Below are 12,764 nucleotides of genomic sequence, written 5' to 3'. Positions count from 1 at the left end.
GGTAGTTTAGAGGTATATACAGTTAGGAGCTATGTACAGTTACGGTAGCTTCACGTACAGTATGTATAAAAAGACGCTATATCAAAGAGGCATGTGCAATGTACAGTATGTGCAAAGGTAGTATTGTAAACATCAGTAGTAGCTTAAAGAGTGATCACATAAACCAGGGATGTGCAACCAGCAGATAGGACCGACACAAACACACACACAAACAGTCATGTCAGAGAAGTGATGTATGTCCTCTGTTTGAACAGTGGATCTATAATGGAAAAGGTGAGAGGTCAAAGGTGAGGCTCTGACCTGCAGGGTGGGGGGCCTGCTGCACCTCCTGCTGCTCCTCCTCTCGCTCCTCCTGCAGGGAGTCGTCCCCCAGGGAGATGTCCTCGCTGCTCACCTGCACCAGGACAAGCAAGGTCACAGTTACATTTACATTTTTGGCATTTAGCAGACGCCTTATTCCAAAGCGACTTACAATCAATACATTTGTGACACAGCCCAATGAAAAGGGCTACCTGTAGGCGAAATCATTTTTCAGTTTTTTACATGTGCTTAAACTACAGATTGTAAGCTTTCAAATGATGCATCATACATTGAAATCGGAAACAAATTGAAGACGACATGAGTATTTGAAAGTTGCTACACCGGAAATCACTAAGCACATAAAATCCCCATCAAAGATAATGAATCCCCATCAAACAACAAGAAACGAAGTCATTGTGTTATAGATTACACTTATTTAATGAACGTAAAACTGTTCGGAAAAATAACGAGTGGGTACTTCACATCTTCGAGTTGAATGTTAGCTAAAAAAACGAAAATCTGAAGAAAAAATAAATAAATACTTTAAAGACGAATTTGACGTCTTTCTCATTTCCGAGAGGTGTCCAGAAACACCAGGAGCAGTCACATTTGACTAAGCAAGTGAATCATCAATCCACCAGTCGTATCAGGAAGATTGGCAGTCTCAGTGATGGAGACTTTGGTGTGATAAACCTCAAGGTTATTCAGGAAGTCCACCTGTGACTGAATGACACACTGTACAGTTATCAAACAGAATATACACAATTTATGGGTGCGCAGCGCACCTCCAGTTCGTTCTTTCCCCCGGTCTTAGCGGCGTTCAGCTCTGAGATGGTGTCCTGCAGGGATTGGCTGGCGTGGGGGGTGGGCTTGGAGATGGGGTTGGTGTAAAACTGGTTGGTGTCCTCTCCCTCCACCACCTCCCTCACGTCGTCCTCGTCGTCCATACTGGCAGAGACACGGAACACAGACAGTTAGACATTGACATTCCACAGACACAGTGGATGACGGGGAAACTCTTACTTGGGACAGATGTCAGGTGTAGTATGTGAGGGTGTGCCTCACCTGAGTCCGTTGTGTGGGTACTCTGGCGGCGAGGCCAGGTCGTCGGTCTCTCTGTTGATGGGGCTGCTGTACAGGCTGCTGCCGTTCAGGTTCTTCAGCACCAGCTTCTTGATGCTCTTCCTGTTTAACACACCACAGAGAAACACACATCAGGGACGTGCTCAGCAGGGCACCACGTAGTGGAATGTTCAGAATTAAATATACAGTGGCTATCGGAAGTCAACACACCCCTTCACTTTTTCAAAATGTTCCACACTTCGTCATTGTGGGGTATTTCTGTGTGGATTGATGCCAATTTTTTATTTATTTAATACATTCTAAATTGAGTCTATAACACAACAAAATGTGGAAAAAGTTAAAAGGGTGTGTTGACTTTCGATAGCCACTGTATATTGTATTACAGTATACACACAGGCTACTTGCCCCTAAGCACATCCCACGCACACAGGCCCTTTATTCCAATACTACCTCTACCTCAGTGCAATACTCATGGTATTTCCATTATTTGTATTATTATATTGCTCAGTTGTCTATTGTCTTTTATAACTATTGCCATTTTTTTCTCTTGTTGCTACAATGTCGAGGAACTGAAGCCTAAGAATTTCACTCTCTTATACTACTATAAAGGGATGTAAAAAATAAACTTGAGTCTGATTGTAAAGAGACATGCCTCTCTGACATGTACAGTAAAGAATCATGTCAACTCTATTCATTACATGTTACAACACGTTGACCATCCAGAATAGGGGTGGGCATCGACGATCGATAATTGATCGATAAGGATCTTGGTCGATCACAAAATAAACCATTTGGTCGATCACAAAAAAAAGGGGTTTTTGTGATCGACCAAATGTTTTATTTTGTGATCGACCAAGATCCTTATCGATCAATTATCGATCAATTATCGATCGTCGATGCCCACCCCTAATCCAGAACATGACCCACTACCCACTACTCCATGTTCCAGAGATAAGAAGTGTCTATAGATAACACCTGGAGGTCGATAGGGGACTGGGCACACACCTAGGCATGAATGCTCCGTTGGTGAGCGAGGGTTCGTCATCATCCAGCCCGTCAAACAGCTGTGACTTGTTGGAGCCCGATGACGTCAGGGCTTTAGGCCGCACGCGCGTCGCAGGCCGCGGGGTCAGCTTGTAGTGAGTGGGAGTGGTCAGGGCCTTCTGAGCCGCGGGATTGGTGGGCTTCAGACGCTGTCGGGACACGAGGGACAGTGAGTCGTTCAGACATAACTAAGACGAGCAATGCCACCGACAAGAGGATTTCCAAGCGTTCCTAATTACAAAGTCTTTCCTAAGTGCCGTGTGTCTCACCTCCTCCTTCTTCTTGGGGTCTGAGAGGGGGTTTCTGAAGAGGGGGGAGTCTCCGAAGGGGGAGTACGCCAGAGCGTTGATCTGCTGCTGCAGCACTGCCTGCTGGGCCGCTGCCGCATTAGGGTCCGTCAGAGCTGGGAGGGACGAGACAAACACACACACACGCACGCTATTTATTTACCCATAGTATGTATCCATCTATTCATTCATCTGTAAATGCTTTGGACCCGTTACATCCAGAGGCAAAAAAGTAGTTACCGACAGGCTGCTGTGGCGCTCCAAATCCCAGGGTACTCCCAGTGCTGAATCCTGGTACTCCAAACGCTCCCACCGTTCCTAGAGTGGTACCCATCTTGTTTTGAGTATTCCCAAACAGGGATGTCTGTCCTGTACCCACTGCTGACAAAACAACACACACATACACAGTCAAATAGGAGGGTATGGGGTAGTGGTCGTCTCGTAGTGGATAGTGAGTTGGACTGGGCTCAGTTGTTCAAAACTTTTAATCTGGATCAGAATGATCTTGATTCTTTTTTGCTATCCAGGATCAGATCTATCAGGCTGATTTTGAGTCGTATTGGGGAAATCAGCCAGCTCGATCAAAAGAATCGGGATCATTCTGATCCATATAAAAGGTTTTGAACAACTGGGGCCTGGTGATCAGAAGGTCTTGAGTTCCAAATCTCATCTGGGAACACCACTACTAGTGTGCCCTTGAGTAAGGCACTTAGCCCTCAGTTACTCCAGGGAGACTGTCCCTGTAATCTCTAATGGCAAGTCGCTTTGGATAAAAGCGTCTGCTAAATAGTAAAAATGTACAATGTAATGTAAACATGCCAATACAGAGCAGTGTTTTCCTAGGCTCAGGATTCAGGCAAGACATCAAAGCTATCTCATATCCCCATTCAAGTTTCTCCATTTCTACTTTGTCACCTGCTCCAAAGCCCGCTCCCAGCCCAGTCCCCAGTCCTCCTGCAGCCGTTTTGTTCCCAAAGAGACTTCCAGCAGCCGGGTTGGCACCGAAACCTTCACACAACATAGAGAGGACAACACTGTTACTATAGAGGGTTTACCAGCCTGGGCAAGCAAATCAAACAGCACTCAAACAGGACCCGAGAGACCCAACGCTAAGCTGAGGGAATATAACCTTTCCTAAAAATACATGTGAGAATAATACAATAGGTATGTTAAAGGAGGACTAACCGAACTGGGATGTGTTGGCGGCAGTTCCCAGAGTGAGGGCGGGTTTGTTACCAAAGAGGCCTGTGCCTGTACCAAACGAGGGCGTGCTGGTGGTCGTGGCACCAAACCCAGCTGTCTTCTGGCCGAACAGGCTCTGCTGGTAAGAGAAACACACAGGAAATACATCTCTTTCTCTCTCACACCTATAACCTACAAATGCATGATGCTCGAGCGGATCCCCAGCCCTGGCAAGGCGCAACACCTGTTTATTTATACCTGTGCGCCGACGTTGCCAAAGCCTGTGTTGGTCTGGCCGAACAGCCCGGTGGCCGTCCCAAAGCCAGCGGCTGTGCTGGTTTGAGCTGCGTTTCCAAATAACCCCCCTGCCTGGGACACAGCAGTGTTACCGAACAGACCCTGGGAGAGAGAGAGAGAGAGAGAGAGAGAGAGAGAGAGAGAGAGAGAGAGAGAGAGAGAGAGAGAGAGAGAGAGAGAGAGAGAGAGAAAGACGGTTAAGTCTTCTGGTACAATACGCAACAAAACACGCTTGTGTAAACACATCCACAACACTTGTGTGTCGGCTCACCATGGTGCTGGTGTTGGGCTGGCCCATGGCAGCGGTGTTGCCGAAGGAGAAGCCGGTGTTGGGGGTGGCGGCGGTCTGGCCGAACGGCTTGAACAGGCTGGCCGCCTGCTGGGGCTGCTGCTGGGGCTGCTGCTGCTGCGGCTGCTGCTGGCCAAACAGACTGCTGGTGGCGGCACCGAAACCACCAGTACCTGGGCAGAGAGAGAGGAGGGGATTACGAGAAAGGGAGGAGGGCGTTAAGACACTGTACTGTTGGTGCTGTTTATTTTCTCGACTGTACGGTGCTATGCTCCGGGCCAAAGGACCCGAGTGTTATGTAACGTTTCGTAACTCACTGGTGCCGAAAGAGGTCTTGGCTTGGCCGAAGGAGAACCCTGTGTTGGTGGCCGAGGCGCCGAACAGCCCCGCGGCTGTACTGGGAGCGGCTGCAGCTGCTGCCCCAAACATTCCCCCTGTCGCGGCCATGGGGTTGGAGGGGCCCTTCCTCTGTGCCTGGTAGTCCTCAAACCTCAGCTCCTACAGGGAGAGAGAGCGAGAGAGAGTTGTGACATCATCACCTGGTGACTGGAAGCAAGGAGAGTGAGCTCCTGAGTTTATCAGATCGCAGAGCGTCTGGTTGCCCGTGGTTGACTAGCTACAGAGGCTGGTTCTGAGACGGTGGGACCTTCTGGAAAACAGTGAACCAGAGTGAGTACTGCTTTATAACCTGGATACTAAAGAACAGCCTGCAACCTCAATAACCCTGAGATGTGAAGAGGAACGGTGTGAAAGCCTTACTTGTACATCACCAATGGAAGCAAAACTTAATATTCCAGAGCTCCACATCCTCTCCACATGTGCAAATTCCTCTAATCCTTCCCTGGACTCTACACACCTCCACACAGAAGCCATCAAAGTAGAGTTTCCAGCAAAAATTACAAATGAATCTGCAAGGAAGAAATACAAAGAGGAGCTCCTGGTGAGCAGTCCAGAGACATTATTTGTTGACTGTATGAAAAATGGAAACAAATCAAACCTCATTTTCCACACCAACCATCCCCAGGCGTGGCACGCTGCCATAATAGACCACTACTCCTCTGTCATAAAAGAAGGTTTTAGTTGTGGATGGAGACTACGAATAAATTCAGAGGATGAACAAACAATTATAAACGTATACAAAAAAGGAACAGTGATGATCCAGGGCAATCTGAACCACTTTGAGGAAGACTTTCCCAGAATCAAAGAGAGAGCACAGGAGAAGACAATCCACTCTGGTGACGACACCCCCACCACCCCCACCCTCACCACAGGCCAGCTGGACATCCTACCTCCAGCTGATAACATCACAAAAACACCCCAAGTAAAGAGTCATCCTCCCACCAAAGAGTCCTATTCGCTCTCTGAGTTTAGAGACAGATTCACACTGTTGGAGATAAAGCAAGTGGAGATGGAACACGAACTCAACACACTCAACACACTCCAACCTGGGCAGACAACAGTCCAGAACAAGAACAACTCCCCAACCAGACTCAGTGACTCAGAGGGGGTCCAACCAAAGAAGGGCTACAACAGCACCTCGACCTTCTATACCAATTCTCCCAGACCTGGGCCTTGACAGTGAATCTCACTAAGACGAAAATTAAGATTTTCCAAAAAAGATCCAGCCTCCAGCACCACAAATTCAAATTCTTCCTAGATACAATTGCCCTAGAACATACAAATAATTATATACCTACCTCGGCCTAAACATCAGCACCACAGGTAGCTTCAACAAAGCTGTGAACGACCTGAGAGATAAGGCATTATGCCATCAAAAGGAACATCAAGTTAGACATCCCTATTCAAATCTGGCTCAAATTATTGGACTCCGTTATAGAACCCATTTCCCTCTATGGTTGCGAGGTCTGGGGTCCACCTGCCAACCAAGATTTAGCAAAATGGGACAAACACCAAATTGAGACTCTGCATGCAGAGTTCTGCAAATCCATTCTTCGTATCCAACGTGAAACACCAAATAACGCATGCAGAGCAGAATTAGGACGATACCCACTAATTATAAAAATTCAAAAGAGAGCGTTTAAATTTTACAACCACCAAAAAGAAAGTCACCCTGACACGCTCCACAACAAAGCCCTTACCCACAGAGAGACTCTAGGGAGATGCCCCCTCAGCCAGCTAGTTCTGGGACTCTCACAGTCACAAGCAGAGCCACCTATTAGACTAAACCAAATTATAAGAAAACAAAAAGAAAATTACCTGACACATTGGCAAGAATCAACCAAAAACCGGAGCAAATTGGAATGCTATTTGGCCCTAAACAGAAAATACACAGTGGAAATCCTTGACTATGTACAGACTCAGTGAACACAACCTGGCCATCGAGAAAGGCCGCCACAGGCAGACCTGGCTCCCCAGACCAGACTGCACACAAAACCAGGTGGAAACAGAGCTGCACTTCTTAACTACCTGCCAGCTGTACAAGGACATCAGGGACACATACTTCCCACTGATCACCAACATCCAGGGAGACTTTGAGGACTTGACCAATGTCGAAAGGCTACCATATCTGCTGGGTGAGGTAGAGCAATGTGCAAACACAGCAGCAAGATTTGTTAGCTGCTGTGATAGAAAAAGGCAATCAAATGGGCTAAAACCACCAAGTTTTATTTCATTTATTTATTCTAGTATGTAATCTATTTGTAATCTATTTATTTGTAATCTACCGGTAGTATGTAATCTATTTATTTATTCTAGTATGTACATGTATGTACATTACATTATTTTTGTTTTTGATCTTCACACGCTTTGGCAATGTAAATGTATGTTTCCCATGCCAATAAAGCCCTTTGAAATTGAGAGAGAGAGAGAGAGAGAGAGAGAGAGAGAGAGAGAGAGAGAGAGAGAGAGAGAGAGAGAGAGAGAGAGAGAGAGAGAGAGAGAGAGAGAGAGAGAGAAAAGGAGGGAGTGAGAGGAATCCAGAGAGAATCCAGAGGAGACGGTGAAATAGAGGTCTGGAATCACTGAGATAACAGAACAGTGTCCGAGAGTGGATATCAATGGTCTGAAGTTGTCCTCTCTCCTTGTATTCTTTCGTTCCTCTAAAGCTGAAATAAATCTAGTCAAATCAATCAACTCTCAGTCCAGATCTCAGTTCTGTTGCTCACCTCCAGTGACTTGTTCTCATACTCCTTCATGGCTGTGATGCACTGGTGCTTGGTGTTGATGCTCGTAGTCACGCCCCCTTTCACCATCGTGTCACTCCCTGTCGGGGGCTGAGGTGGACAGACAAGGGAATCCATTCAGATAATACTATCGACAGGATTATTGGTATCTAGTGGTCATTTAGTCTAGATCTGGTGGAATAACTCAAATCCCCAAAATCCCACATGAAGCATAGTATTGCTGCACCCAACAGTGAAATTGTCACGGGACGAACAACTCAGACAACACTTCACTTTTTGAAATCAGCAATACTGTCAGCAGGATTCTTGTTCCTGTCTTGGCTACCTCCGATCAAACTCACATTGAACTTGATTGTGGTGCCGGGCTGCTGTGCCTGTGCAGTGAACCCCGCGGAGGCCCCGAACATGGAGCCTGTGGCCGCTCCGAAGGGGTTGGAGCTTGTGTTGGTCGTCCCAAACAGTCCCCCACTGCTGGTGCTTGTGCCAAATGCTGCAAAAATATGTTACATGTTTAACATTTATGCAAACATCAACAACAACACATCGCATCCCCAATCGGCTATGCAATCACAGACAAAACGATTCAGATAAATGTGTAATTATTAACAACTACAGTTGCCTTCTATTAACACCTACATTGTAGGTGTTTGTACCTCATTGTAAACCAGTAGAGAATTAGAATGAGCAGAATGGATCAGAGCCCTCCATTAACTACTTTCTAAATAGAGGACTGGAATGGGCATTCGTGTAGCAGCCCAACAGAACTAATTCCCTCATAATTCTACCAGTGATGGAATAGATGCATTGACCATTGTTGCATGCATGGAATACTGACGAACATTCCAAAGTACATCGCTTTAAACAGGAACATCTGTTCTACTAATTCTAACATGGACGAAGACATAAAACCAAGACAGTAATAAGAGTAGGACACTGACTGCCGAAGGAGGCTGGTTTGGCGGCACCGAAGGCATTGCTCTGCTGGGAAAAGAGTCCGCCACCCGCTCCCGTGTTGGCGCTGCCGAAAAGGCTGGTGGTCGTGCCGCTGGCGGCACCAAACCCGAACCCGCTGCTGGTGGACGTCACCGGCTGACTGAATGTACTGGCCCCAAACAGCCCACCTGGAGCGGGGAGAGACAGACCACATCACATCAGTTCACAAACAGGTCCATAGGTCTCAATCTAAGGTTGTCAACTCACATTCTTGTGGGATCCGACGGTTTGGTTCTTTACCTTACTGCATTACTCAAAAGACTGTAGTCGTTCACCCTGTGATCTCACTAACTGACCCAGAACAAACAGGCATCTAGGAGACCCATCTGAACCACATCATCAATCATAGAGGTCTCAACATACAGCCCTTCAGCCTGCCCTCTTTCCTCCTCCTCCTCCCTCTCTATAAAGCTACAACACTCACTCTCTCACATGTACACACACACACACACACAGGGCCATACAGTGTCATCTGTTCTACATGATCACACTCCCTTTAGAAGCAGAATGCATTCAGAACATAGAACTAGGCCTAATTCTTAATACTTGTGCACAGACACCCCTTTTAATTGGCAAAAAACGGGCACTGTGTAGTGTATGCGCACGGTCTGCAGCCACTTTGAAACCAGAACGCGGACTGTTTGTGTGCACGACCGCCCCTTTAAGAACGGTTTGTGTGTGTGCGCGCAGCAGCCCATGCTTACCTCCTCTACCTGCAGCAGTGTGGATTTGCTGAGGACTGGCTGCGACCACTTTAGAGAGAGTAAAGCATTACAGGGTGGAATTAGACACACATATTCATCCACCACATGTCAGCATCACGGCGGGGCACTAAAAACACTCACCGTCCTTATGAATGATTAGATATCTACAGAGAACATAGTCAGTTCTCTTGTTCAGCGAGCGGCAGTGTGATCATGCAGGTTCACTGTTCAGGCAGACATCACAACGACATCACAGTGCAAAAGCTAAATCTTAAAGACGCCTACCGTAGTCTTTACATGCCTAGTTAGTACTGCATTTGATAAATGCTAGAATTCTCATAACATAATGAAAACGTCCAACGTGATGAAAAAAGAATAGCAATAAAGAAGAGTCTGTAGCGTTATTGTAGGTTATGGAAATAATAGCCTATACAAAAGACCTTAGCTATACCACAGAGACGTCTGCTCCTAACAGAGAATGCTGCTAATTCAATGAATGAGGACCATCTCCATGCACCGCTGGTAAGAGATACTCTTCAATACTGGAAGAGAGGCTAAGTAGTGAGGGGCAAAGCAAAGCCCCCCCCCACCCCATCAACAAAAATAGAAAAGTAAAAAAGGGAAATACTTGACTGAGAAAGATACGTCGCTTTAGTCACTGAAATACAACTGAAACGCTATGGAGGCAAGGTTAAATCTTGTCACTGTTAGTATTAACCCCTAAACCATTGTTTGGAAAACACTGGCTAGACTCTGACTCAAACTGTAGTGGTCAAATATACTCCTACGATACCGGGGCTAAGCTCAGGGTGTAATAGGGATTGACATATCGGGATAATAGGCTTATCACCTGCAGACTCAATAAGAGAGATGTCTGTGACTGTACTAAAAGCCGTAAAAGAAAAAAGAACAGATCTGATATTCGAACAGTCTCTTGATGAGCACTGACGGAGTAACGGGGGTCATAGTGTGGATCGGGGTGAGGTAGCAAACCTGGCTTATTCTGCGTCGTTCCAAAGAGTCCTCCAGTGTTGTTAGTTGCCCCAAACGCCGAGGCCCCAAAGCTGCCTGCCGCCCCAAACCCAGTGTCTGCAAAGACAGGTTCAACAACATCCCTTTAGGGAATCTATATACGCAATGGCAAGTCTTCTCCTACAGCCCTCGTCGAACTTACCAAACAGCGCAATTGCAGCAGTGAACTAAAGGGCAAAAGTTGGGCAACTTAATTGGACTAGGCAGAGTGACGCTGAGGCTAAGACATCAATAAGACAAGGCAACTGCAAAAATACTCTGAACTCCTCAGGGTTTAGGATTACATTTACCAGCCCCCTGTTGTAACTTACTCTGCTGCCCAAATGTGGATGAAGTCCCAAATCCTCCGGTCGCTCCCCCGAAGGGAGCACCAAACGACTTGTTGAACATCTTCTTCTGCTAGCAGGACTGCATATGTCTGCTCAGAGAAGAAAACAGAGAAAACAGTTAACCCACCAGATACTGACAAGATGATGAACAGAACAAACATCTGTGCCAGGGATGCTGCGAAGCTAAACAAACTGGTGAAGAAGGCCAGCTCTGTGGTGGGGACCGGGCTGGACAGCCTAGAGGTGGTGGCAGAACAGAGGATGGGGAAAAAACTGGCGGCCATGCTGGCCAATCCCTCCCACCCGATGTACTGCGAGCTGGCAGGGATGAGGAGCAAGTTCAGCCACAGATTTGTTCTCCCCCGTCAAAGTACAAAAAGATTTGGACAGTCCTTTATTCCAGCTGCACTCCGACTCTACAACCAGGCCCGGCAGGGTGGGGGAGACCTGGAGATGGAACTTTTGGAACTTTTTACTTATTGAGCCTGCACTGTTTTATGTATTTTATTGAATGTTTTTCTGTTTTCTGTACTGAATGTTTTCTGCCCTAACTGAGCTGTTTGACAACAAAATTTCCCCATTGGGGACAATAAAGGTTTTCAATTCAATTCAATTCAATTCAATTCAAAGAACTAATATGAGTTCAAATAATTGACACTCATTGAGGGTGAGGGGTTTCTTGAATGTACTAAACATTCATATTCTACTGATGTATTTTCGGAGAATGGTCAACTTCAAAAACAACTAACAGACTAAGAGCGTATAGGCCTCCATATTTTCCAAACAGGGAGTAGCAGAGCTTGATTGGCTCTGCGTGGGGGTGTTTACTTTGAGGTGTTAATGATGTCAACAAGAGAGGCCAAGACAAGACATGACAAGAGGGGCCTAGCAATGTGTTCTTTTAAGTTGTCAAATGAGTTTTAATCTGACCCTGAAACTAGGTAGCTTCAAAACATTGAAAACTGGTCATGCTGAATACAGAAGAAACACAGTGTTGTTAGTAGATGGTTGTTCAACCAGGACCACTTCTCTTTCTTGTCAAGCACAACAAGCCAAGACACTTCTGAAAATGTGCTATGATTCATAAAACAAGACACTCCCAGTCTCAGATCAAGTGCATTTCAACACTTGATTATCCCTGGAAGTTTGACACATCCATGTCTTTTTCCATGTATGTTTACTGTGTCACGAATGCTGTATCACGACTGAAGGCAGCAGATTGGATAATGTTAAAAACAGTTCTGTTATTTCCAGCAATCCAGCTTATCGTTAGTTAATCAAATGAATGTTCCAGTCAAATTGATTAACTAACTGATCAGCTGGATTGCTTGGCTAAGTTTCCAGGTGGGCGCCAGAAAACAAACATGCCCTCGTCGCTTTGCTTTGCGGCCTAGCGCTTAACATTACCTTAGCATAGCCTCACTACTTCTGACTAGCTACCGTTAGCTAATAGAGAAGGGTTTGAACTACAAAAGCAGTCTACTAACCAGACAGATAGGTAGCTTAGTAACGTCAACCAAAAAGCTAAACCCACTTGAAATGTCCAAAATAATGAAATTGCACGGAAGACAATTGTGTCATCACATCAGTTGCGCAGGATGAAACCAGATATGACCAGTTTAGCATAGCATCATCACACTAGCCGGATATGATCAACAAACGCATTTTTTTTAAACCACAACTTGTCTTAACCCCTTGACTAGTGTCAACGGATAGCGACATAATACACGACAGTTAATATTATATGAAGCACTTGACCTTCTTACATTTTCCACCAAACAAACCCACCAAAAGTCGGTGTGTCACGGTACATTAAAGCTTAGTATCTCCAGCTAGTTGTCATGACATGTTGTGCTAGTTTTTGAAAGCTAGCTAGCTTTAGCTACCGTGTCCATTAGCCGCTGGAAAGAGAAACTAACGTTGGAATAATGTTATAATGTTCACCCGAGCTCGGGTTTCTACTCACCGTGTTAATAATTGTAAGAGCGACCGAAGCACTTGTTTTTTGTGATGCTGTCACTCACACTATGGGTGTAATGATGTCTTCAGTGTTTCTGGCTATCTTGTAGCACAACGAGGAG

At 46.0% G+C, this 12,764-nt stretch overlaps 1 protein-coding gene across 1 annotated transcript in view; it reads right to left on the bottom strand.

Annotated features, from left to right (window-relative positions):
* nup98 (nucleoporin 98 and 96 precursor) overlaps positions 1-12,764 on the bottom strand; it is a 29,852-nt gene extending 17,088 nt beyond the window's left edge. The window contains exons 1-18 of the mRNA XM_080550117.1: positions 12,650-12,764; positions 10,666-10,772; positions 10,316-10,411; positions 9,323-9,370; positions 8,564-8,746; positions 7,967-8,115; positions 7,608-7,715; positions 4,800-4,980; positions 4,465-4,655; positions 4,155-4,295; positions 3,900-4,035; positions 3,630-3,722; positions 2,955-3,095; positions 2,697-2,830; positions 2,389-2,576; positions 1,366-1,485; positions 1,086-1,248; positions 301-394 (exon numbers count right to left, since the gene is read on the bottom strand). Of these exons, the coding sequence (XP_080406243.1) occupies positions 301-394; positions 1,086-1,248; positions 1,366-1,485; positions 2,389-2,576; positions 2,697-2,830; positions 2,955-3,095; positions 3,630-3,722; positions 3,900-4,035; positions 4,155-4,295; positions 4,465-4,655; positions 4,800-4,980; positions 7,608-7,715; positions 7,967-8,115; positions 8,564-8,746; positions 9,323-9,370; positions 10,316-10,411; positions 10,666-10,744 (2,245 nt within the window). The 5' untranslated portion in view covers positions 10,745-10,772; positions 12,650-12,764. The remainder of the gene's footprint in view (positions 1-300; positions 395-1,085; positions 1,249-1,365; positions 1,486-2,388; positions 2,577-2,696; positions 2,831-2,954; positions 3,096-3,629; positions 3,723-3,899; positions 4,036-4,154; positions 4,296-4,464; positions 4,656-4,799; positions 4,981-7,607; positions 7,716-7,966; positions 8,116-8,563; positions 8,747-9,322; positions 9,371-10,315; positions 10,412-10,665; positions 10,773-12,649) is intronic.

Source organism: Nansenia antarctica, assembly GCF_963989245.1.
Source record: "Nansenia antarctica genome assembly, chromosome: 20".
NCBI classification, from domain to species: domain Eukaryota; kingdom Metazoa; phylum Chordata; class Actinopteri; order Argentiniformes; family Microstomatidae; genus Nansenia; species Nansenia antarctica.
This window is presented reverse-complemented; position numbering and strand designations above follow the sequence as displayed.